The following is a 22,000-nucleotide window of genomic DNA, read 5'->3' on the forward strand; positions in this document are numbered from 1 at the left end:
CTTATCAAAGGCTTTAAAAAATATACAATGTGTATAAAACATTTGATGAAACTGCAGAGCTAGACGTAAAAACCTCTTTGGAGGAGTCAGTCCAGTGATTGCCTCTCGTCGTGCCTCTCATAGCCGTCTTCAAAGCCTACTGTGGTTGAATATTTAACACCATTTGTTTTACAAGCATTCATGTTGGTTACAAAAAAACAAACAAAAAAAATTAAGGTCATCAAATCTTTAAAGACACCAGTTTTATTGCACATCTATGCAGTGCTTGGAAATGGCAATTTTTGTACGTGTTGGTTGTTGTCTTAGTCTCGTAGGAAATCTTCCACAGCTACTGTTCCTCCTCTTCAAGTATTTCCAATCTCCGGGGGCCGTACAGTAGAACGTATGCTATATGCCAGTCTCCACCGCCAGACAGTCGCAGGATATCCTCAGGAGACACCAAGCTCACCTTGTCATCATCAAACTTGACCCACTCATCTGAACGAAACAGAGCAAAAGAAAAACTAAACAATGAGTTCCTGAACATCTGTGCGCACTCAGGATCCAGATGTGTTGACGTTCCATCTTAAGCTCGGGTGTAAAGTCCACACTAAACCCTACGTTGAAACTAGTCCGGTTATAATTTAAGTTGTGTTATGGAGACGTAGGGTCTTAACTAGTAAAGTGTGACGTAACCAAAATATTGTTGCAAATATGATGTTGGTGTTTGTTACAGCGCTGCCTCTGAACAGACCATCTGAAAATAACTGTTCACATCCATGAACCAAAAAGAAACAGGTGATAACAGCTTCAATCTTCACCTAGTGTAGAACAACAGGGACTTCGAGTTGTGAAATCTTCAACTTAAAAAAAAAAAAAAAAAGGGTCACTGGATGGAACTATCTCCACTAGCTTCAGTGAGAGCTGGTAAAAACCATCGCTCATCCTTTAAATGATCCCACTGATACAACATGACATCCATATTTCACAGAGAGCAATATTATTTTCTTTTCTTAATAGAATAAGATTTGAGCTTGAAATATCTCAGTCGGTGTAACAGCTTAAATGTTGGAAATGCAAGAAAGTTAAGTTCGAAACTTAAATTCAAAGTATTGTAAGCTGCTGTAAGCTTTCAAACATGTAACTTAAAGTAAAGATGTGTGCCAGTCAAACAAAGTACAGTGCAGTGTTAAAATATATAAAGTGTAGTTACCTTCTTTCCTCTTGACCCACCCCACATAGTGACCTGATGAGCTGGAGCGGCCTTGGTGGGTCAGAACAGCCTGCAGGTCGTAGTAGCCGCTGTTGTTGGAGCCAAGGTCTGACGGAGAAACAAGAGTACAAATACATAAGTTTAATCAGAGTGCAAAACACAAAACAAGAAGTCCACTCTCAAAAGACAAGATGAGGATTTTGTAGGGGCTTAAAAACCCTTCAAGGACCTGAAATGTAATTCTAGCCTCTTTTTTTTTTAAATCCACCCTAACTAGCGCGGTTTAAGCACTGAAAGGATACAAAAGGCGATCTCAGGTTTCCATCCTACAGCAATGGCTTCTTCTTCTTCAGCCGTTTACTATTATGCATTTCCAGTTTAGTAAATGATATTCATTCTAGTATACATATTAAGACGCACAAAAATGAGCCCAACAATTTATGAAAACGAGTCTGTTGGGAGTGAACTAGATTCTTTGACTTTGAGAAGTCTCCAGGATGTGGCAGTGTCGTGTCTCAACATACCGTCAGGGAAAGAGAAAGGCTCGTATTTCACTTCTTTCGCCGTGTCTGGCTTCTTCAGCACCTGATGGGAGACTTGTTGTGAGGTGCTGCACATAAGTTCAGAGGAACTGAAGCATGAAAGGAATGAAGGCAATACAAGGAAGAGCGCTCTGGACCAGTCTGACCTTTTGCTGCTGTTTCTCTAGTTTCTTGTCCTCGACCTCCTTGAACTTGGACCTGGTTGCGAGCATTTTCTCCTGGATCTCTGAGGTGCACAGCTCATACACATCCAGCATGAGTGGGAACTTGACGTCCTTTAAAAAAAAAAAAAAAAAAAAGAAGAAAAAGGCACAGGAGGGGATCGTTAAGCCTCAGAGATAACAATGACAGTGAGCTCTGTTGTAAATGAGAGCGACTATGATGGAGTTCAGGACAAACCTTGAGGACTTTAGCGTTGACCGACTCCTTCTCTTTGTAGAAAAATCGGACCATTTGAACAGTCAAGTAGGCAGGCAGACGGCTGAGCTTTGACTACAGGGTTGACAGACAGTTTGGGAGGGTGAATACATTTCACAGCATGGAAGAAAACGTGGCAGGGAAAGAGGATGGAACAGAACAAACTTACAGATTTTATATACAGGGCATTTCTTTCCAAGGTTGTGGACATTTTTGTGATTTCTTCCTGCAGCCTCTGGAGAGAAGAAAATATATCATTGAACCTTGTTACTTTAAAAGACAATCTTTCTTTTATTCGTTCATTTTAACCAAACCAGGACAGAATTAAACCTCCAAGCATCCTTTTTAATATCCAAACAATAAAAGACACACACACTGCCAGCTTATTGAGTCTGAGAAAACACATGCTGCTGTTCCAATATATACTGTATATATTTAAAAAGTCAAAGACATACCAGCCTTAGCCCTGTTGCAAGGTATTTGACTTCTTGGTTGATGAAGCAGCTGAGCTGCAGCTGGCTTTCCTTGCCCTTGATTGGCTCTTCCTCCTCAGACTCCGTGCATTTCATACTGAACAGCCGAGTTAAGAGAACGCCTCACAAAGTCACATCACAGCTGACAGATCTTTGACGTGTCCACATGACCCCTTCTCAGAACCTCAGAGTCCAAACTACACTGCACCCGTACATACAAGATGTCGAAACAAATCGGTCAACAGAACGCATGCGAAAGGATACGTCGTTTCAAATTCCACACCAAAATACTGGTCGATGAAGTTCTTTTTGGAGGAGGCCGAGGCAACTGCACTCCCGCCTTCGGTCTGTTGATTGAAAGAGAATTATTGACACTTTGTATTTGCACAGAACTAACTTGAGAATTACGGCATATAAGAAAACACCAAAGGTCCTACCTCCATGGGAGTCTCTGGCTCGAGGGGCTCCAACTTTTGCTGAAGTACTCTCATCATCTGCAGCCAGCACTCATTGGCATCCTTGGGCACGAGGGAAATATCAAAGATTGTTTGTGATGTTTTCGTGCAATGCTCACTTAAAGATTGTAAGCTGTATCCATTTTCTGTAGGGGAAAAAAATAAACTCACTTGCTGGAGGTATTGTCCCTGGTCTCCCTTCTCTGCAAACTGTGGAAAGGCCATGTGAAGGAACTGCAGCAGAATAATAGGTGGGAGGCTGGATGAGGTCTTCTCCATGGTCTCATACAAGTCGCGCAGGGCTGAGGACGCAGAGAGAGCAGGAAGGATTGGATGAGAGCAGATGTGATCTCAAGTTGTTCCCGTGATTCTTAATGTTAACATATTACTGTCTCGTACCTGCAGTGATGTACTGTGATGGTACGTTTGCTCCCGAAGATCGCAGAGCACCTGAATACCTAGAAGGAAGGACAGAGGATTTCAGCAAACCTCAGCAAGCACCAGAACATGGAAACACTCCGTTTGTAAGTGTGAGATCAAAAGGACTGTTTTTCAAGGAAAGCCTTTCAAGGAGAAAAAAAAAAACCCACTTAAAAACCCAGCATGTCTTAAAACTCTTTTTGAGAGCCTGTCGTTAAAAAAAGGCCCACCTTCTGAGTGCAGATTTGAGCTCAGGCACGGAGCGCAGACACTGCACTGTGGCGTTCATGTAACAGGTGTTGCCCAAGTTTGTCAGCCCACAAGGCAGCTCCATCTACAAAGAGAGAGAGTGAGGTAAGTACCACAACAACAATACATTATTATTGAGTATATTCCATCTTAAAGTGTGCTGTAAAAAGGATATTAGTCTTTAAACAAAGTACTGTTAAAAACCAATCATGCCGTTTCATGCCCTCAATTTAGAATGTCATTTAATTCTTCTGGTTTTTTGTGGGGTTTTTTTACATTAGTTCTGGGGGAGAAACATTTCTGATGGCCTGATAACACAAGAAACCATAAAACTTGGTGGATCTGAAAGCACAGCATGCAGCGGCACATCCAATCAGCTTCTCTCTTTCCTGTTAAAACCAGACTGTGTGCTTAGAGGAGCTGATCATTTCCTGACTGCAGGGACAACAAAACTGCAGATCAGTATCTATACGTTCGGTTTTATGACACTGGCATGATTCCTTTCATGAACAGAGCATCTTGCAGACATCCATCAATCTTATCAAAAGAACGTCTCGATCAGATAAACACTACTGCCGATGAAGCGTCTCGTTTTCAGAAGCTGATCTTCTCTAACGGGCGTATGCTGTGTATTAAATGTCTGATATTCTTGATTCTTGGTAAACGTCACATTGAAGCAACGTGTTTAAGTGGCCATGTCAGTGTGTAAACCAGCACACACCGTATTTGTTTAAGGTGTACTGGTAATTGTCAGTCTTTCTCACCGCTGAGGCCAGCTGCTCCTCAGTCATGTCCTCCACAAACATGGGCCTGACAGAAGGCTCCTCAGGCAGGGCATCAGCTGAGCCCACCATCAGCAGAGTCATTCCCTGAGAAAAGAGTTTATTCATTTGTTTGTTAGAAGGCATTTTGTAGTATAGCTTTTTGAGCAAATTGCTTTTTATGTCAATCAAAACAGTGCTGAAATACTCACATTTTTCAGTTTAATGTTCCCCCACTCATCGTCCTAGAATGAGGACAACACATGAGTAAGTCTAGACAAAGGATAACACAAGCACGTTTCTAACACTCGCTGACTCCTCTCCCCCTCTATGCACTTTACAACAAGAATACTGGTTCTTTAAAAATATAGTCTTTGGATAGTAATGTGGAGACAGGTGAAATATTTTTTTACATTTAAATTCCTCAGACAGGCAGACACTGTAGTTGTGAATTCTGAGTGCCTTTAAATGGTTTGTGACCATGTGTGGTTAAATGAACATCGAATGCACTTTAAATGTTTATGAAGATACACATCAATGCATACAACTGTGTTGCTCATTAGTGCGTTTAAAATGATTTGGATCGGGCACTGTATGGCCGACTATGGTCCTTGTTGCAGTCAAATCAGACCTTGACACTTTTCTCATCCAAACAGCTCCCGTCTCTCTTCAACTCTCCAATCCAAAAGGCAAAATGGCCACAAATTTTTTTTTTTATGCTGTTATTTTATTTCGGTTATTTAATGTTATTATTGAAGAAGAAGAAGAGACTCATCCTTCAACTGAACCTGCAGCAGTGTGTTAAAATGCACCTGAGGATCATATGATTGCTTGTGTTTGGTACCTTCAGAGTGCCTCCCTTCACCATGACCTTCTGTCTGTCAGGCTGGACTCCTGTCAGGGCAAAGAGCTGAGCCTTGAAGACCATGGGTGGCTCCTCAGTGTTCAGCTCTACTGCATCAAACTTCTCTTTGCCCCATTTCACATTGACTGAAAGAGAGAGATAAAGAGTCCGTGTTAGCCTCATTGATCATTGGGTTGAACTGATTTCATGTATGACACAGCATCTAGTTAGCAACAGGAAAGTAACCACACTGACTATCTTTATTGTTCGGTTTCTTGACTGTTTTATGAGCCAGCGAACACATTAACACTTACAGCAGCACGTTTTAAGGACACACTCTTATTATCTTAGTTTAATTGAGCTCAAACAAAAAGAAAGTGTAGCACAAATCATAATGTGCCTAACATAGACAGCAAAGGCTAGCTAAGCTAATTAAAGGCGGAAATCAGTTTATTTCATACTGGTATCAACTTAGACATGGACAACGATTACACTGGGCGAGGTGGGCAAACATAACACAGTTGAGATTTTAAAGTTATTGCTTTAAATAAATAAACTACACCACTCAACGTTAACTGTTCAGCAGCTAATGTGGCTAATGTGGTTAGCACCTAGCGGCAGTAGCTGCTTCTTTCTGCTGAGTGTTTGTGGAGTTTATCAAATGAGATTATTAAAGCCGGCTACGATAACTGGTAAATAAAAAAATATGTAACACGATAACAATCAGAGGCACTGTTATATTCTCGTCTGTCATGGATTAATGTTTTCTAGAGTATCTTTAACAGTGGCCTTTCATCGGTTAGCACGCTAGCTGCATATCATGCCAAGGATAGCTAAGCTAGCCTGCTACATTTAATTTACATATTACGCTTAAACACGTGTACGTATGTGTCTTATTGAGGTCTTAAGTGGCAATTAAATACATTATATTAAAAGAGAATCCTACCTGTAAACACCGGCATGTTTGGCAAACCTTTCACTTCCTCAACTCTTTTGTTTTTTTCCTGTTTCAGTCCTCCGGGGCGCGAATGAAGAGTTGGCTAGTTCTCAGTCTGAACTTCATTCAAACAGGATGACGCTGCAACAACACGCTGGGAGCTGATCGATGCGCTCTGACATCAGCTCGCCAGCCTGCCTCGTGAACTGAACCCAGACAGACGCACACATTATATTTGCCTAGAGATAATTCAGCCGCATTAATTACAGTATTTATCTTAGGGAGGGTTGTTGTTACTGAGGTGTGGTTCTGTTCACAGCACTGCTTGACGTGCACACAGCTAAAAAGAAAGACAAAGTTAAAAGTAAAATGTGTGGTAGGACTTGTTTACAGGTAGCAGCATAATAAATTATGAATAGGTATTGCAGAAATGTAAAATAAATACTTGGACAGTATGAAATGTAAAATATAGCAGAAAAAAAATAAAAGTATAAATATTGCACATTACAAGTTACCTCTGTGCTCTAGTTTCTGTTATCTTGCTGAATGTCTACAGGGCAAACGCATTACAACCTGAACTCCATTTATTCATCACTGTTTAGTTTGAAGAGGTTTTCTATGCGGAATTACTGCCATGTCCAACATTGACTTTGCAATACTTTTTTAAATTGTGAGGTATTCACATCCATGTTAAAGCCCACATTTAAATACGTCTTAAAACCAGATGTAAGACTTCTAGACAAAGATATGTTATAAACAGGACTCACATTAGGGCCCCTAAAGAGGTGTGCGCTTCTGATCTGCTCTTTTAAACTAGATGAGACACAGTAAAGTTGGGGCAGTGTGGCTTCCACTAGTAGTCCACTTAACATGGCTGCTTATCTTCTCTTTAGGTTAATGTACAGCCTGTTAACGCAAATATGAAACCCATAATTAAATCGAAGACGAGCATACAATGAATGATATGTTTATTGACATATCCATCAGTGCGGACTCCAATGCAATTAACCATGCAAATTATCCAAGACAAGAGTAGATCATAGTTCCAGTGCTTTTTTTTTAACTGAACAAAAAGTTACAAATAAAAAGATTGCGGAGGTATTCCATAATCCTCGTGTCTCTCTCATTATATACACAGTTGGGGGTTTGCATTAACGGGACATTACCGTGTTAGAGAAACAAACTTGTAGTTGTTACCTTGGACAATCACCGACACAGGCAGGTTTCTTTTGGTACACCATCCTGAAATTTGTTTTATGATATGAATCGAGAGTGGGGACTTTGTCTTAACACGCTAAGTCTATTGCATGAGTCCATAAAGACATAACCTAATATATATATTTTATATACTCAAACCAGAGAAAAGAAGTTCCAATAAAACCACAGATGTGGCGCTTTCTTAAAATAAAAAAAAAGAAAGAAAAAATAGATGGAAGAGTTAAGATTTGTCATGTTTTAGAGGAGGAAAAAAGCAAACAGATATGGCAGTAAAATCAATATCCAAACGTTAAGGCACTAGGTGGGCCAAATGCTACACCTGTTTAGTCTACAAATAATTTACAATTCAAACAGTGCAGTTTTACATTTGTTAACTTAATGTTTTTCCTTTTGAACCATCTATCTATGAATCAATGTAAGGCAATACATTACAAAAAATAAACAATACAAGAGAAAAAAAAAAATATTACAGAGACAATGTACCAAATAAACAGAAACAAAAATCAATTAAGTTTTTAGGACTCCTATATGCCATTACACTGGAACTTTCCTTATGGCTTGGAGCAATAAAAATAATTATAATAAAAATAATGCATAGATTTAAATGATGATCTTGCATGCTCCTCACTCAATACTCAGAATATCTAATACTTATGTCCCAAAGATCTGTCCCAAACCTGATAAGTGACTTGAAGAGTGATAAGAATAAAGGCAAAAAGGCCAGAGATACTACATGAAGGCATCAGTCTTTTTTTTTTCTTAGCTGGAAACGTAAGTATGCGTGCGTTTAGCTGGAGTATCTGTCACTTTGGGGAAAGAATTGAGAAACATTAATTTTCCACCCCTGAGACACAACCACTCACTGCAGATATGCAATCCCTGTTTGACAGTACCTTGAGCTGAACACGTACTTGCAGGTGTCCCAGCAAAACCCCCTTTTACTTTCTGGTTTCCATCATAACTGTCATATAATACGAAACACAGAACGTCTCTATGCCATGTGTAGTCCCTCTTTAGCTCCACAGTCAATCTTTAGATCAAGAAGAGGGGCGCCATCTTCTGGTAGAAATGGAGCGCTGCAAGTTTGATGAGTTGGATGATGGCGATCTTGGATGAGTAAAGGTTGCAGAAAGGTTCGAGGGATCAGGCCTCTTCTCAATGTCCACGATGTCTTTTTGTGAGACATGCGTTGCAATTTCTCCAGCGCTGAGTATTTTATCATTTACATTTTTCTTTTTTTCTTTTTTTTTTTAAGAATGAATTTTAGACAAAATACAGGCTTCTGTTTTTTCAAGGATGAGGAAGGAGGAAAAGTTTAGAGTCCAGAAAAAAATCCAAACGGTTCAGATGGTTAGCTGAAAGAAAGAGAAGAGACAGGTGTCCAGTGAAAGAAAGACACAGTATCATTACCTTGGTTAGTAACCCAAACTAAGTCGACAAACAACAAGAAAACCTGCTTTACGAACACTGGAACAGGTGACAACAAAGTGCTTTCATGTGGACGTACTAACCAGAGTAGAATACTAAGTCTATGAGTTAGTTACTGAACCCAACAACACAGCAGTGCCAATCAGAAAAGTCCCAAGTGTCGACTGGAAAGAGCCCAGGAGTTAACCAACCAACCAGGAAGTGTCTCGTGTTAGAAACACCCAGGAACACGATTAATAAATAGACAAAGTTTTAAAGCTGTAAAACACAAACATCAACACGTTCTGATGAAGTTCCTGTCAACAAGTGCTGGATGTAGTGTCTGCTGCTTGGAGGCTGGACTGCGCTCTGCTACAACACAGGAGACAAACAGCAGGTCAAGCCACTGACTTGACCAGACTTCAGCCCAGCAGAGGGGATAAAATTAGACTTGTGACCGCAGCACACCCTCTCCTACAGCCTAAAAACAACATCACAGTGCCTTATTGCATTTCATGCATTTGTCCTATTGAGAAAAAGAAACAACGTTGAAAAACATGTGGACAAGTGAGTCATAGATTGTCAAGGTACCTCAGCTTTCCTGTATTGCTTTTAGGGTTCTTGCGGAAGGACTGGTTGGGTCCGGAGCGAGTGGACATCGAGCGAGGCGAGGCTCTTGAAAACGTGGATGGTGGGGTCTTCGGGATCTTCTTTCCAAGATGGCCGATCCACTTCTTCTGCTCATCCTGGGTGAGGGCCAGCAGGAGCATGTCCCGGGCAGAGGTCACGTCGTAGTTTACTGCGGGGAAGAAGGAAAGAAGTCGCGCAGGTCAAGAATCCAATCTCACAAAGGTGATCTTAAAACTGTACTGCATCTTTTAGGGGCAGACCTCAAAAAGGAAGGAGGTAATTAATTCTCAGACAACAGTCAGTTCACTACCACCGAAGACAAAGACAAACAGACTATTATTACATTTAAGGCGCTTGAAGAAGTACATTCCGATTTAAAGAAGACCTTAAGACATTTTAAATATGTATTACTCTGTAACTCAACTTAGGCTGTGTTCCAGTTGAACTGGGAAGTGGGAAATTCCAAGTTCCCAAGTGTCAACTGGAAGCGCCCCCCCTGAAGTCGTATTTACTTATTTTAAAGTCAGAGTTGCTCGAGTTAGAATCCAACATGGCTGCATCGACCGTAAGCTGTAACTACAATGTTTATTAGCTGCTTGCTCCTCTTTTTGTGTGATTAAATCAATCACAGCGACAGTGTCGTGACAGTTCTATCCGTAGACATGCTGTCATGACATTTTTGTGAACAAACTATCACATGTTGTGTCGTTATTGTCAAGTATCAGCTAACAAAACAAAAAAGGTACTACTGAAGGTGTCCCCGTGTTGCTTTTCCGACTCGCAACTGGAATACGCTCAACTGGGCGTGACGTCATTCCCTGCTTCCAGCAGTTCCGAGGTAAATGGAAACGCAGCGTTATTGACTGAGCGCCACCCTGTGGTGAAGTTAGGTGAAGGTGTGACTGTGCGATTGAAAGCAGTTCACTACATACGTGTATAAACTTTAATGCACTAACGACCCTTTCTGGCTTGATAAGTTCCATTTTCTAATGGTCTTTCAAACTGTGACGCGTTCATCAGTCAGTCCCAGCTTGGACAATTCTCGGGAGAAGCTTTTACCTTTGCAAGGGGCGATAACGTCCTCCTTTTTGTCGAGGTGGTCTTTGTGGCACTTGACGTGGCAGCGGCGACACTCCAGGGCCGGAGGCGGCTTGAAGACGTGCCACAGAGGCTTGGAGCACGCCTCGCAGTTGGAAGGGAAGTGATACAGCGTGGGGATGAACTCGTGGCCTTTGTGTGGGAGACAGTTGGTCTTGTCGCCCTGAGGGACCGTCTCCATGTCCGCCTCCTTCCTGCACTCTCCCTCATTGGCATAAAGAATCTGCAGACCAGACAGACAAAACGGAGAAAGCGAGTCAAGCCAGAAAAAGAAACTCTCCAGGCTGAATATGAAGTAGATGGAAATGAAGGGGTGATCTCCAGGACAGGAATAAGCCTCCAAACCTGGAATATTCTTGGAATCTCCTCAGTCTCCGCTCGGTACACGTCTCCCTGTGTGACTGGTCTCACATGGAACAATTTGCTGTGCAAAGAGGCACAAAATTAGCAAAAACAAAATCGATAAGAACCCTTGCAATTGGGGAAAAAAAGGCAGGAAAATAAAAACACTTACTCAATATCTAGTACCATAGAGGGGTTGGACTGTTCCTTATCCTGCTCGTCATTGTAGAACAGAATCTTCTTACTGCTCACCACCACATACTGCAAATATTTTAAAAAGGACAATGAGAGGAAGAGGGAAACTGCCCTCGAGGGGTTGGCAGCATTCTTAACAAAGCAAAGCCGTCTTTGAAACAATGCAGGCGCAAAGAGGAAGCACCGAGCTAAAAACAACATACCTGCTTCTTCCATCCGTATCGCTTGATATTAGCACGGTTTGGAATGGACAGCCAACCCTCCAGCCTGGATTCTGCAAAATCAGTGCAGAATACAAAAAAAAAAAAAAAAAAGACAATAATTAGAAATGTACAAAGTGAAGGAAACGCACAGGCCATGCAGTGTTTGAATCCAAACTTTAACTGGGGGGAAAAAAAGAAAAATAAAATCTAAAGTTGAGAGACGCCGTGGGGAGTTCTGCAAGCGTTAAGGTATCTGCACTGGAGTAGGTGATAAGAGATTATTTTAGAGACCCCATGCTGCTTTCCCACACTCCTCATGCAAGGAGGCAAATATTCCCCCACGAGTACATTAGTCTAACAGCATGTTAAAGGAGGGCGTCTTGTTAAAGATCACGCTGAAAGCCTCGTAATAACACGAATGCAGCAGGAGTTGATTTTCTCGAAATGATCTTCATCACTCACTTCATACAAACCACCATGTGCATTGCAGATTAAATACATGATACACTGTCAAAATAAAAAAAAAAGTCCAAGTGCATGCAGCTGAATCAACACAAGCTAAACGGGAGCAGTGAACTCAGAGGGGCTTCGTCCACCACGTGTGGCGCTGTGAGGGGAGCGGGTCGTGTCCAAACGAGCGAGCAGGCCTTTCTTGGTGAGCATGCCGACTACAACATGAAGGAGTGTCACGTCGTGTTCAAAACAAAAACAGCGCTAGGAACTACAAAAACAGGTTGTTGTTTTTTTCTGACAGAGACACGTTTTGAAAGTTGCTGGGAGGGAGGCGGTAAACCTCACACAGGGTGTCGTCTGCTACAGTCTGATGTGGTTACTGTACCGTTAGGGCTGAACTCGTGTGACATGAGGAAGTCTTACACAACCAGCATCTCTGCTTCACATCCCATACAGGTCAGTGTTCACATAGCATGTCAAACTGTTTGGACAATTTGGAAACGAGATTTTTTTTCTTTTCAGTCCGTCAGGCTTCTTTCAAAAGTGTTTCAACCCCAAACGGAGATGATTTTCTCACCTCTAGAAAAAAATAATAATTGGAAGGAAAAAAAACAAAACACACACACAACAACTGCAGCACAGGCCAGGCAAGAAGGGGCACTTGTCCACTCGTGTTACTCACAGAGGGAAAGGAATAGAAGTTACAAAGATAAGAAGGAGAGGAGAACCAGCTGGATGTGAGGGGAATAAAGAGAAGATGATTTAAACCACAAACAGCAGCATCAATGAAAACACCTCCTACACTAATATGTACAGTTGTCATACTAAACCTGATGAAGAGAGGGAACGCTTCACTGTGAATGGTGACTTTTACAGAACACACATCAGACAAACTCAAGGTGTTTTGAGTCATTTGAAAACACCCAAAACAGCTCCATGTATTGTTTGGTGATGTGAGCGATTCAAAGTGCGAAATCTAAAGTATCACATCCTCCTGCCAGGTGGAGACACAGACCACAGCAGCCTCCACTGATATTAGATACATCTGAATGATGCAGATGCAGTACAAGCCACAGGACAATAAACAGGTTTTTTTGGTGGTCTGTGTCACAGCTGGGAAGGAGGAGGGACGAGACGGCCAGTTTTCCCTGGAGCACATTTTGGATCCACAAGTGTATTTTTTGTTGTTGGCGGAGCTTGAAAGATTTGTCATCTCCAACGTCACTTCCCGCTTTCGAAAGCTTCCAGAAGGAAAGGTTAAAGAGCAGCAGGAAAAATCCTTAAACGCACTTCGTAGCTCCTGGCGTCTTCTCTTGGAAGATCAAACATTGAAAGCCGAGTCAAGCTGTTTGATTAGATGGCTAGTTTTGTTTTGTTTTTCATTTTGTTAAAGTTTGATCCACAAAATTGCGTGCCAAAAGTTACATGTTGTGAATTCATCACGTTTATTTCTAACCTTTTTCATCACCTCCATTTTTATCAACACTTAACCTCCACTATTGAGCTCCTTCTCTCCTGAAATGGTAAATGTCTGCGTTAATGATAAATGATGAATAAAAGACGAGTAAATATGCCTCTATTTTCATCATATCCCAACATTTCTTCTGACTGAACTGACCTTAAATTAAACAAGTTTAACTCAAATCGATTTGAACGCCTCGTTTCAACTCCTCCCATTTGAACCAAACACGGGCAAGGTAAGACCTTAAAGGGAGACGTGTTAAACAGGAGAGGAGCCTTGTTAGCTTCTGTCTCGTATCTAACTGGGCCAGGCTACATTTAGCACACGCGTCTGAAAAAGTAAAAGCAACTTTTCGAGAATATAGTTTTTGTATCTTTTTTTTTTTTTTTGTTCTCCAGGAATTCTGTGTTGACGGGTTACTGATGTGTAAAAGCAAAGGTAGCAGCAGAAGTGTCCAGTTTGCCCCCGCGTCGACCCTACCTGCGATGTTGCTGTCCGTCTCGTCGGTCTGCAGGCTGGTGACGCTGGAGGATTCCATGCGCTGCTGCAGGTCGTTCAGTTTCTCCCGTAGCTGCTCGATGTCGCTCTCCTTGCTGTCCAGCTGCATCTGCAGCTCGTTGCGATATGTGCATTCTTCCACAAGTTGCTGTTGGTGGAAAAAAACCCACGAAATATTTACCAACAGACCTTTTTTGTAATTTTTTTTCATAAACGGATTACATAAGCATCTGTTAACTTGAGATCAGTCACTCACTGCCTGCATCTCACTCAGCTCCTTCTGGTACTTGATGGCCATGTGGTTAAACTTGTCCTTCTCCTGGTTAAGTTCCAGCTGAAGCTTGCGGTTCTCCTTCTCCTTCTTCCGCAGGTCAGCTGTGCTGCCTTTCTTCTTCTGGTCCAGCTTCATGTCCTTACGGTTCATGATCTCTGCCAGCTTGTTCACCGCCTGAGGAATTCAAGTCAGTTAACAGCTGGAAGGCACGAGCCACACATTATCCCAATTGCATTCATGGTGTTTAAAAAATTCTCTTGCTGTAAAAAAAAAAAAAAGAAAAAAAAAAAAAGTGAATCTCTACCTGAGTCTTCAGCGTGCGCTCTGTGTTGAGAATCTTCTCATAGTTGGCCTTGATTGTATTCGCAATCTCCTCCTTCTGAGCGACATACTCTGCGGGGACAAAGACGCTCACAGCTTGTAAAACGGCGTAATCACAAGTGGACAAAAACGAGGAGAGGCGAGCGCGTGGATAAGTACACTACCTTCTTCCTGGGCTTGAAGCTTCTCACTTAGCTCCGCCTTCTCTTTGCTGAGGTTCTCCACGTCTTTGGTAAGAGTTGTGTTCGAATCTTCGAGCTGCGGACACACGAGTTAGAGGGTGAAAAGCTTGGAAGCGTATGACGAGGAAGGAGTGGGGGGGAGCAACACTTGAGGCGTATTCTCACCCGTGCAATTGTCGCCTCCTTGTCTATGATCTCCTGCTTGTGTCTCGACACTGCCTTCTTGTTCTCCTGATTGAGCTCAAAGTACTGCTCCTCCTGAAGCGCCCGGGCCAGCTGCTCTGACTCTGCCTTTGTCACCGTCAGATCGAGCTGGGCGGACAGGGAGTCCCTTTGTGTAGAAATTAAACGCATCGTATAAGTTTAACGGCATCAACTGTTGTTCATGATCAAACTTCTGTGAGAACATAAAATCAGGACATTAAACCATTCGGCTGATAATTGATCTTCGTGAAAAAGTCGCTCTTACCTTTCGCTGCACAAATCCTGCACCTTTTTATGAGCTTCCTGTACTTGCCGGTTCCTTTCTTCGATCTCCTCTTTTAGTTCCTTGACCTGAGTTTTGTAAAGTGTCTGGGGATGGGAGGAGGGGGAGGGAGGGGGGGACACAGAGACAGAAGGTTAGCCTGCTGCTTCAGACTAAGCAAAGAGGACGGAGCGTTTGTGGACTGGTACTCACAGAAAAATACTGTTCAGCCTCAAGCTGGTCCTGAAGTTCCCTCATCTGTCCCTCGTTGCCTCTGTACTGTCTGTGAAAAAAAACAAAAAAAAAACAAACACATTACGCACGTCGTTCACTTCCTCAGGTTCAAACAACACTCTATAGCCGGCCTCCGACTTGAAAACGGGACCTGCAGCCCCGTCCAGCAGCACAGGCTACAGCAGTAGCCAGAGGATTAGCAACAGAGGGAGTGGAGCTAATCCTCTGATGTAAACACTGTCGCAGAACAGCTTTGGCAGAGTCGCCCTCTAAGCTGCAATAATAGCAACTAATTTGAAAATCACTGGCAATTGCGGGCTAATTTACGCCTCGACTTCCAAAGAGCATTACTGGCCTGTGCAGCAGGAGGAGAAAATGAACGCTCCTGGCTGGACCTAACTGCCAACTATATGAACAGTTCAATTAAAGTACTCAGTGGTCTTGCTATGGTGAAGGTTTCTTAGTTAACCTTAAGAAAGGGTTTATACTTGATCAGAGTTGCCGGTTTGGTTTATTATTTGCACAAATTAAGTGCCAAAAAAAACAGACGAGATGTCGTTCGTTCCAGCGCCTGGCGAACACTCACTTGGTCAGTTGAGCCAGCTGGAACTCCAGCGAGCGTTTACTCTCCAGCGCCGTGTTGGTTTCCTGTTTGAGCTGCTTCTCTGAAACACGAAGGCGGTCCACCTCCTGCACGCGGCTCTTCAGGTCGCTCTGTGCCTGCACGCGCTTGCTGGACTCCTGTTCAATCTGTATCCTCAGATCCTTCACCTGGGGAGGAGAGGGACAGCGAGGAGGAGTCATTTGAATCCAGCCGAACATTTAAAAAAAATAAAAATGAAAAGGAGTGCAGCAGCCACAGTTCCAAAAGGAATCCGCTTACCTCATCTTCCAGACGTTCCTTCTGTTTCATCAGCTGCTCCATCTTCTGCACAGACTGCTTCAGGTCAAACTCTAACATAGAGCACTGCTTCTCCACTTCCACGACCCGGCTCTCCGCTCGCATCCTCGCTCCGTTCTCCTCGGACATCTTCTGCTGAACAGCTGGTGTTTGGGCAGAAATAACGTTCAGTTCTCAGCTCTGCTGCAGACAAACTGATTCATCAGCAATCTGACAAACGCTCCATGATGATTTCATAGAGCTTGACATTATTTAACCCTGAACAATCCATCTGTCCAAAACTGACCCATTCTGAAAGTTCCCTTAGGTGCCTGACAACTACATGAAGGAATGTAGGAGCAGGAACTGCACCACTACTGGGCTGTGATTATTTATATTAGTCTGAGTATCAGCTGGACAAATCTGACAGAGCTGGACGTCCACAAATCAGACTGTCAGCTGCCAATCATTATCTTCCTCTCTGTCGACTTTAAAGAAGCTGAAGTGGTAGCTCTTTTTAGAACGGGAAAAATAACTTTGCAACAGAAAAAAAAGGGTGTTCTTTGATGTGGAAATGGCATAAAGATGATCTGGATTTTTACATTCAAAATAAGGAGCCGTCATCATTAGAAAGTCTGTTCAGAAGAAATGTAAGGAAAGACAAAAAAGGAGAAGTCTACTCCATGTGTCAGGTGAAAGGTAAGAGTCACCAGATCATTCATTTATGGCAACAACTACTTTAGAGTCCAGCTTTTAATATGCATGAGTTGAGACATGCTGCCTTGGCTCAGACTCCTTAAATTCCTCCCACCCAAACATCCCCTGCAGGTGAGTCGTCGACCAAACACGCAGACTCGCTCCGAAAGAAGGTGATACAAAGAAACAAAGATGAGGCGGGGGGGGGGGGGGGGGCAAGAGAAATAAGGCGACAGAAAAGTTCACAAAGGATTGGAGAGAAATTAAAGCCTGAAAAAAAGAATTCAGGGTTTAAAAAAAAAAAAAAAAAAAAAAAAAAACAGCAAACATGAAAGGACATGCTCCAACACAGGACTGGCATACCGTTCATGGCAGCTGATTTGGCTTCTTCAATAGACTCATATTTGTCAGTGAGCTGTGCCCGTGTCCCCCTGTGCTCGGTCTGTTCCTGCTCCAGACGCTGCTGCAGAGTCTTCAGCTTGTAGTTCAGGTCTATCTCCAGGTTGTTCTTTTCCTGTGAGCGAGCGAGAGAGCGAGAGAGGGGAAGCAGGAAACAATGTGAGGTTGCGATTATCCAATTAGAAACGCGCAAAATAACAGCTATCCCCGAAAAATTCTGCAGGGTGGATGCACTCTTTTGTATATGCTTGAACACTGTGATTACTCAAAGTGTTTACCTTCTCCAGGTTGTTGCTCCTCTCCTGGGCCTGTTTGCGTTCTGCCTCCACTTTAGAGAGGCTGAGCTTCAAGCTCTTGTTGTCCTCCTGCAGCCCCGCCATCCTCGCTGTGAACAGAAGACCATTCTTTTTTTTAAAACGCCTTTATGTTACCGTCATTCAGATAGTTTTACCTTCAGAGGATGACCTTCTTCATCCTAATCCCTTCTTTCCCACTAACTCTATGACTTCCATGAGCTGGTGGGCTAAAATAAGAATCCTGCTTGACTGATAAATCTAGACTAATTTGACTGCTGTGGTCGTTTCAGGGTTTCGGCATGTGGGAGAACTTTTCATTTCTGCAGCTGTCTAATGACTGAGCTCAAGGATCTTAAAGGAAAGTGCACAAGCTAGCCTTAAAGAGGTATTTTCAAACATGCAAAAATACGGCGACATATTTAAATGTTGCCTTATAGTAAGCTAGAGGGGAGAATCAAACTTCATAAGAAGCCTTAAAAACATTTTATTCAGCGTTAGCTTTGCATTTGTCAGAGTCATCAGGTCACCTTGCAGCTCCATGATCTCCTCGGAGCCCTGGCTGTAGTTCCTCCTCTCCGAGTCCAGCGTGCTCTGGAGCAGCAGGAGCTCCTTCTCCAGCTGGGCCTTCTCCCCTTCGGCGGCGCGGCTCCTCTCCTGCAGCTCCCGGTTCAAGCTCTCCAACTGGCTCACCGTCTTGCCCACCTCCGTGTGGCTCTTCCTCAGTCTGACAGCCGTGTCCGACTCCGCTCGCAGGAGGTCGTTGGCCTCTTCCAGCTGGTATTCAAAAACGGGCAAGGAAAAATGTGTATGTTAGCGCATTGCTCTCCCGCATTTTCCTGTCTGTATGTGAGCAGGTTTTTTTTTGTTTTTTTTTGCTTTGTACTTGATTCTGCAGCTGGAGAATCTTGTCATTTGAGGCCTGAGAGTTCTGGCTGATCTTCCTCATATCTTCAAGCTGCTCCTTTAGAGTGGAAACTAGAACAAGAAAGATGAGAAGAAGGGAGTTAATATCATTTTTATTTCAACTACCAACGGGATCCAATCAAATGTCCTGCTTCGAATCCAGCTGAATGACGCTCACAGGACACCGTCTCGTTCACTGTGACAGAGCAGTGCTTGTGAATCGTTGCACAGCTGCAAGATGAAGGTCACACTCGAATAAAAGGTTTTGTCATCGTGGGTAAAAAAACATCAGTGAGATGATGGGGGGATTAACATACTGCACAATCTCTGCTTCACTCTGCAATTATACCTGAACTGCCGAGTGTCTGAGTCACACGTCGGCAGCAAATCAGTATCTTTACCCTCATTTTCCAAATTGCGTCTCTTCTCTGCCTCCTGGTCCGATTTTCTTTGGTACTCCGTGAATCTGTGCTGCATCATGATCTTGTCCTTCTCCAGCAGAGACACGCTGGCCTCCGTCGTCTTCCTCAGGTTTGCCTGTGGCGAGGAAACATGAAATGCAGCGGTTACGTGGCGTGACGAAAGCAATCCCCTCAATCCAGCCTCTTGATTTTCATCAGAACTGTTTGCAACTACTTCAAGCTGGTTTTTTTTTTATGTACTCCCAAAACATGAGCTGCAGTGCATGTTTCTTTTTATGGACATCAGCAGCAGGTCATGCAATTTTATGTTTGATTCAGAAGGAGAATGTTTAGAATGGGGGGAGGGGGGGCTTTTGACCTCTTCATCCAGTTCTTTCATGATCTTGTCGATTTTGGTGCTTGATGTCCTGGGGAGAAAATATGAGAAAAAAAAAAAATCAGTGTGGCTGTGATATAAAGCACGAACAAGGATGCACACACAAACAGCCCTGAGAGAAAATCACAGGGATGTAAACATACGGTGAAAAAAGAGAAAAATATCTGAAGTAAAAAACAAACTTAAGAACACTGTAATATACCTTCTGAAAACGGCCTGCACTAGTATTAAATTAAGAGGACTTTCCAATATTTACAGATCAATAAAAGACAAAGATGAATATGGTCAATCATGATGTGATGATGTTGTCTGTGATGCCTGTCTACTGTATACTATACTAATTCTTCACTGGTCACTTTAACCTGCCATTCATTGCACATTATTTCGTCATTGTCCTGTTGAGTTCACCCCTTTATAGTGATCTGTATACATCCCCTCATACTACTTTGAAATTGCTTTCAAAGTCGTAATATTTTATTGGACTTTTTTTGATTCTGCACTGCTGCTGCAAAGCCCGAATTTCCTCATTGGGGATCAATAAAGTTATATATCTTATATGCATCTGACAAAAGCAGTTTTCACATATGCACTCCTGAAAATATGGAGATCATTTCAGGAGGACTGCTGCAGAGATTCTCATGAGGTCAAACTTGAGATTAAAAAAAGGGGAAGTAGCAGACAAAGCAACAGAGTCCGCCATAATGAGAATGTTTGCTTGCTATCAATTCTACGTGTGGTTTTATCACAATCACACTATGAAGCTTATCTGGTGAATATGAGTTTTTTTTTTTTTTAGGGTAACAGAATGTTAAAGTGCAATTGTTGTGTAGAAATCAACTTCTTGCTCCACACCTGCATCTCTGCTCCAACTCATCCTTCAGCTGCATCTCGCTGTGGAGCTGCTCCTCCAGCTGGTAGATCCTCTTCTGCAGGTTCTCCAGCTAAACGGAGACATATAAAAAAAGGAACCCTCTTACATCTCACGGGAGAATGAAAAAGTTTTTTCAAGTCTCAAAGGATGATCAGGTCTACATGTCACACGTCTAAAAACAGATCATCGTGGTCTACTTACATGACTCTTGTCTTCCTTTGCAGAGCTGCTACGTTTATCGCTGGTCTTTGTGGAGGCGGTGGACCGACGCAGAAGACTGCAAACAAAACAGTTCATTTACAAATAACAACTTTACTGCAACATAATAACACTGAGGACACCTGAGGTCATACATGTATATGTACGAGGCAGGTAGAGGACCAGCATGCAACTGGGTGGGCCAATGTTTGTTTGTTTGTTTTTTTAAACGGTGCAAAAGAGGCAGAAGGATCCATGACCTTTATTCTTTTTATTTATTTATTTATTTATTTTTTTACTTTTGACCAATTAAACATCAGAAATGCAGATCTTTTTGACACTGGTCTTATTTTGCCTGCGTCCCTCACATCCCCAGTAGTCATTTGATTATGTTTGATAAAAGTTTAACATGACGTGATTAAATAAACGGTTAACAAACATGAAATGAAGAGCAACTATAAAGTGTAAATAGATTCACAGATGACGTGTTAAAGTTGTGAGGACACTAGGTTTCAAACAGGCACTGTCCAATGGGGTCTTCGAGTTTTTATTTTTTTGTCTTTTAAAATTGAGTCAAAGGTTTCAAGTGAAATGAGATCTGCCTCTTTCAAGTCATTCTGGAGGATGTTCCACGCAGAGGGAGCAGCAGAACTAAACGCTCTTTTCCCCCCCGAGAGCCGTGCCGACGCGAGGAACAGACGGTTTAAAAACATCAAAGGAACACAAGGCGAAGTGGCTCCTGGTTCACTCAGGTATTCAAACAATGTCCACTGTGACAAAGTGATTCCCACCATGAGAACGGAGCGCTCCGAATGGAAGTCACACTGAGACGATCGATTTAACCGAGCGAAAGTATGCAGTTTTTAAAGTATGTGGACGGTGGAGTTATCTTCACATAGACTCCCATCACAGCAGTTACTGTAGGTGGTCAAATCAACTCACTGCTGGTTGCTGTAGTAAGTGAAGCCCACAAAGGGGAGCTGGTTGCCCACAAAGGCCTTTGGTATGGGGAAGGTCTCCTCCTCTCCCCGATCCTCCTCGATATCATCAAAGTTACTGGTGTCGATGTCGCTGCTCAGTTCAGGCACGACAGGAGCGGCCGCTACACGATGTACAGGGGGAAAAAGAAGAAGAAGAAAAAGAAAACAAAACAGGTAGATTCATGAGTCATGACAGTTGAGCAGAGTTCATCAAGTACAAAAGGCGACTGGGTGTGATAAGACATGACGGAGTGATGTGCGAGGCTTTGAGAACAAAGAGAAACCATAAATCAGATCAGGGTTGAATTCAAACGTCCCTGGATGCTTCTTAGGTTCATAACACACGTTTTCATTGAGACTTCATGCAGCCGCACACTATCTGTTATTGTGCATGTCTGTATTCTTGGTATTATATCAAGACGGATACAAAGCAAAGAAACTAATCTTGAACTTTTCCCTGCATCACCTGGGTTTTTTTTTTGTGCATCACAGATCTCTTTTGAAACTTTTAAAACAAGGGAGAGCAGCCAGCTAGCAGAGCAGCTCAGCCAGTGGAACGGCACCAAAGTGCTGACATCAGCCTAGTTAAGTATTAAATATAAAGCCACTAAAGAACTGACTGCAGCTCCTGGATTTAGCTCTACTTTTAAACCTCTCTCTCTCTCTCTCTCTCTCCCTCCCTCCCTCTGTGCTCCAGTGTCAATCC

At 42.8% G+C, this 22,000-nt stretch overlaps 2 protein-coding genes across 3 annotated transcripts in view; both read right to left on the bottom strand.

Annotated features, from left to right (window-relative positions):
- Nucleotides 1–223: 223 nt before the first annotated feature.
- Nucleotides 224–6,519, bottom strand: usp14 (ubiquitin specific peptidase 14 (tRNA-guanine transglycosylase)). Its single transcript, XM_079349465.1, has 16 exons — nucleotides 6,300–6,519; nucleotides 5,354–5,499; nucleotides 4,722–4,754; nucleotides 4,513–4,617; nucleotides 3,730–3,833; nucleotides 3,479–3,537; nucleotides 3,251–3,381; nucleotides 3,062–3,142; nucleotides 2,889–2,971; nucleotides 2,607–2,721; nucleotides 2,321–2,386; nucleotides 2,134–2,226; nucleotides 1,881–2,009; nucleotides 1,717–1,777; nucleotides 1,193–1,300; nucleotides 224–477 (listed from the first exon to the last, which is right to left on the bottom strand). Exons 1-16 carry the CDS (start codon nucleotides 6,313–6,315, stop codon nucleotides 329–331), a joined length of 1,479 nt encoding a protein of 492 aa, XP_079205591.1. The 5' UTR covers nucleotides 6,316–6,519; the 3' UTR covers nucleotides 224–328.
- A 722-nt stretch (nucleotides 6,520–7,241) lies between these two features.
- The window catches only part of rock1 (Rho-associated, coiled-coil containing protein kinase 1), a 31,355-nt gene continuing 16,596 nt past the window's right edge, over nucleotides 7,242–22,000 (bottom strand). Inside the window, exons 10-34 of one of the 2 annotated variants that reach the window (XM_079349462.1) lie at nucleotides 21,257–21,416; nucleotides 20,318–20,393; nucleotides 20,098–20,186; nucleotides 19,228–19,276; nucleotides 18,849–18,984; nucleotides 18,428–18,519; nucleotides 18,072–18,318; nucleotides 17,527–17,633; nucleotides 17,213–17,363; nucleotides 16,157–16,317; nucleotides 15,860–16,044; nucleotides 15,253–15,322; nucleotides 15,043–15,146; nucleotides 14,739–14,904; nucleotides 14,556–14,649; nucleotides 14,375–14,463; nucleotides 14,053–14,244; nucleotides 13,779–13,944; nucleotides 11,384–11,454; nucleotides 11,158–11,246; nucleotides 10,989–11,067; nucleotides 10,605–10,866; nucleotides 9,507–9,714; nucleotides 9,210–9,287; nucleotides 7,242–8,863 (exon numbers count right to left, since the gene is read on the bottom strand). In XM_079349462.1, the coding sequence (XP_079205588.1) occupies nucleotides 9,236–9,287; nucleotides 9,507–9,714; nucleotides 10,605–10,866; nucleotides 10,989–11,067; nucleotides 11,158–11,246; nucleotides 11,384–11,454; nucleotides 13,779–13,944; nucleotides 14,053–14,244; nucleotides 14,375–14,463; nucleotides 14,556–14,649; nucleotides 14,739–14,904; nucleotides 15,043–15,146; nucleotides 15,253–15,322; nucleotides 15,860–16,044; nucleotides 16,157–16,317; nucleotides 17,213–17,363; nucleotides 17,527–17,633; nucleotides 18,072–18,318; nucleotides 18,428–18,519; nucleotides 18,849–18,984; nucleotides 19,228–19,276; nucleotides 20,098–20,186; nucleotides 20,318–20,393; nucleotides 21,257–21,416 (3,095 nt within the window). In that variant the 3' untranslated portion in view covers nucleotides 7,242–8,863; nucleotides 9,210–9,235. The remainder of the gene's footprint in view (nucleotides 8,864–9,209; nucleotides 9,288–9,506; nucleotides 9,715–10,604; nucleotides 10,867–10,988; nucleotides 11,068–11,157; nucleotides 11,247–11,383; nucleotides 11,455–13,778; nucleotides 13,945–14,052; nucleotides 14,245–14,374; nucleotides 14,464–14,555; nucleotides 14,650–14,738; nucleotides 14,905–15,042; nucleotides 15,147–15,252; nucleotides 15,323–15,859; nucleotides 16,045–16,156; nucleotides 16,318–17,212; nucleotides 17,364–17,526; nucleotides 17,634–18,071; nucleotides 18,319–18,427; nucleotides 18,520–18,848; nucleotides 18,985–19,227; nucleotides 19,277–20,097; nucleotides 20,187–20,317; nucleotides 20,394–21,256; nucleotides 21,417–22,000) is intronic. The other variant, XM_079349463.1, reaches the window with a different exon arrangement.

This window comes from Symphodus melops (assembly GCF_947650265.1).
Source record: "Symphodus melops genome assembly, chromosome: 7".
Classification (NCBI taxonomy): Eukaryota; Metazoa; Chordata; class Actinopteri; order Labriformes; family Labridae; genus Symphodus; species Symphodus melops.

Excerpts from the sequence above, each read along its gene's own strand:
- usp14 (XM_079349465.1), bottom strand. Across the intron at positions 4,755-5,353 it reads TGAAGGGAGGCACTCTGAAG|GACGATGAGTGGGGGAACAT; the intron begins GTACCAAACACA and ends TCCTCATTCTAG. Across the intron at positions 1,778-1,880 it reads TAGAGAAACAGCAGCAAAAG|GTGCTGAAGAAGCCAGACAC; the intron begins GTCAGACTGGTC and ends GTCTCCCATCAG.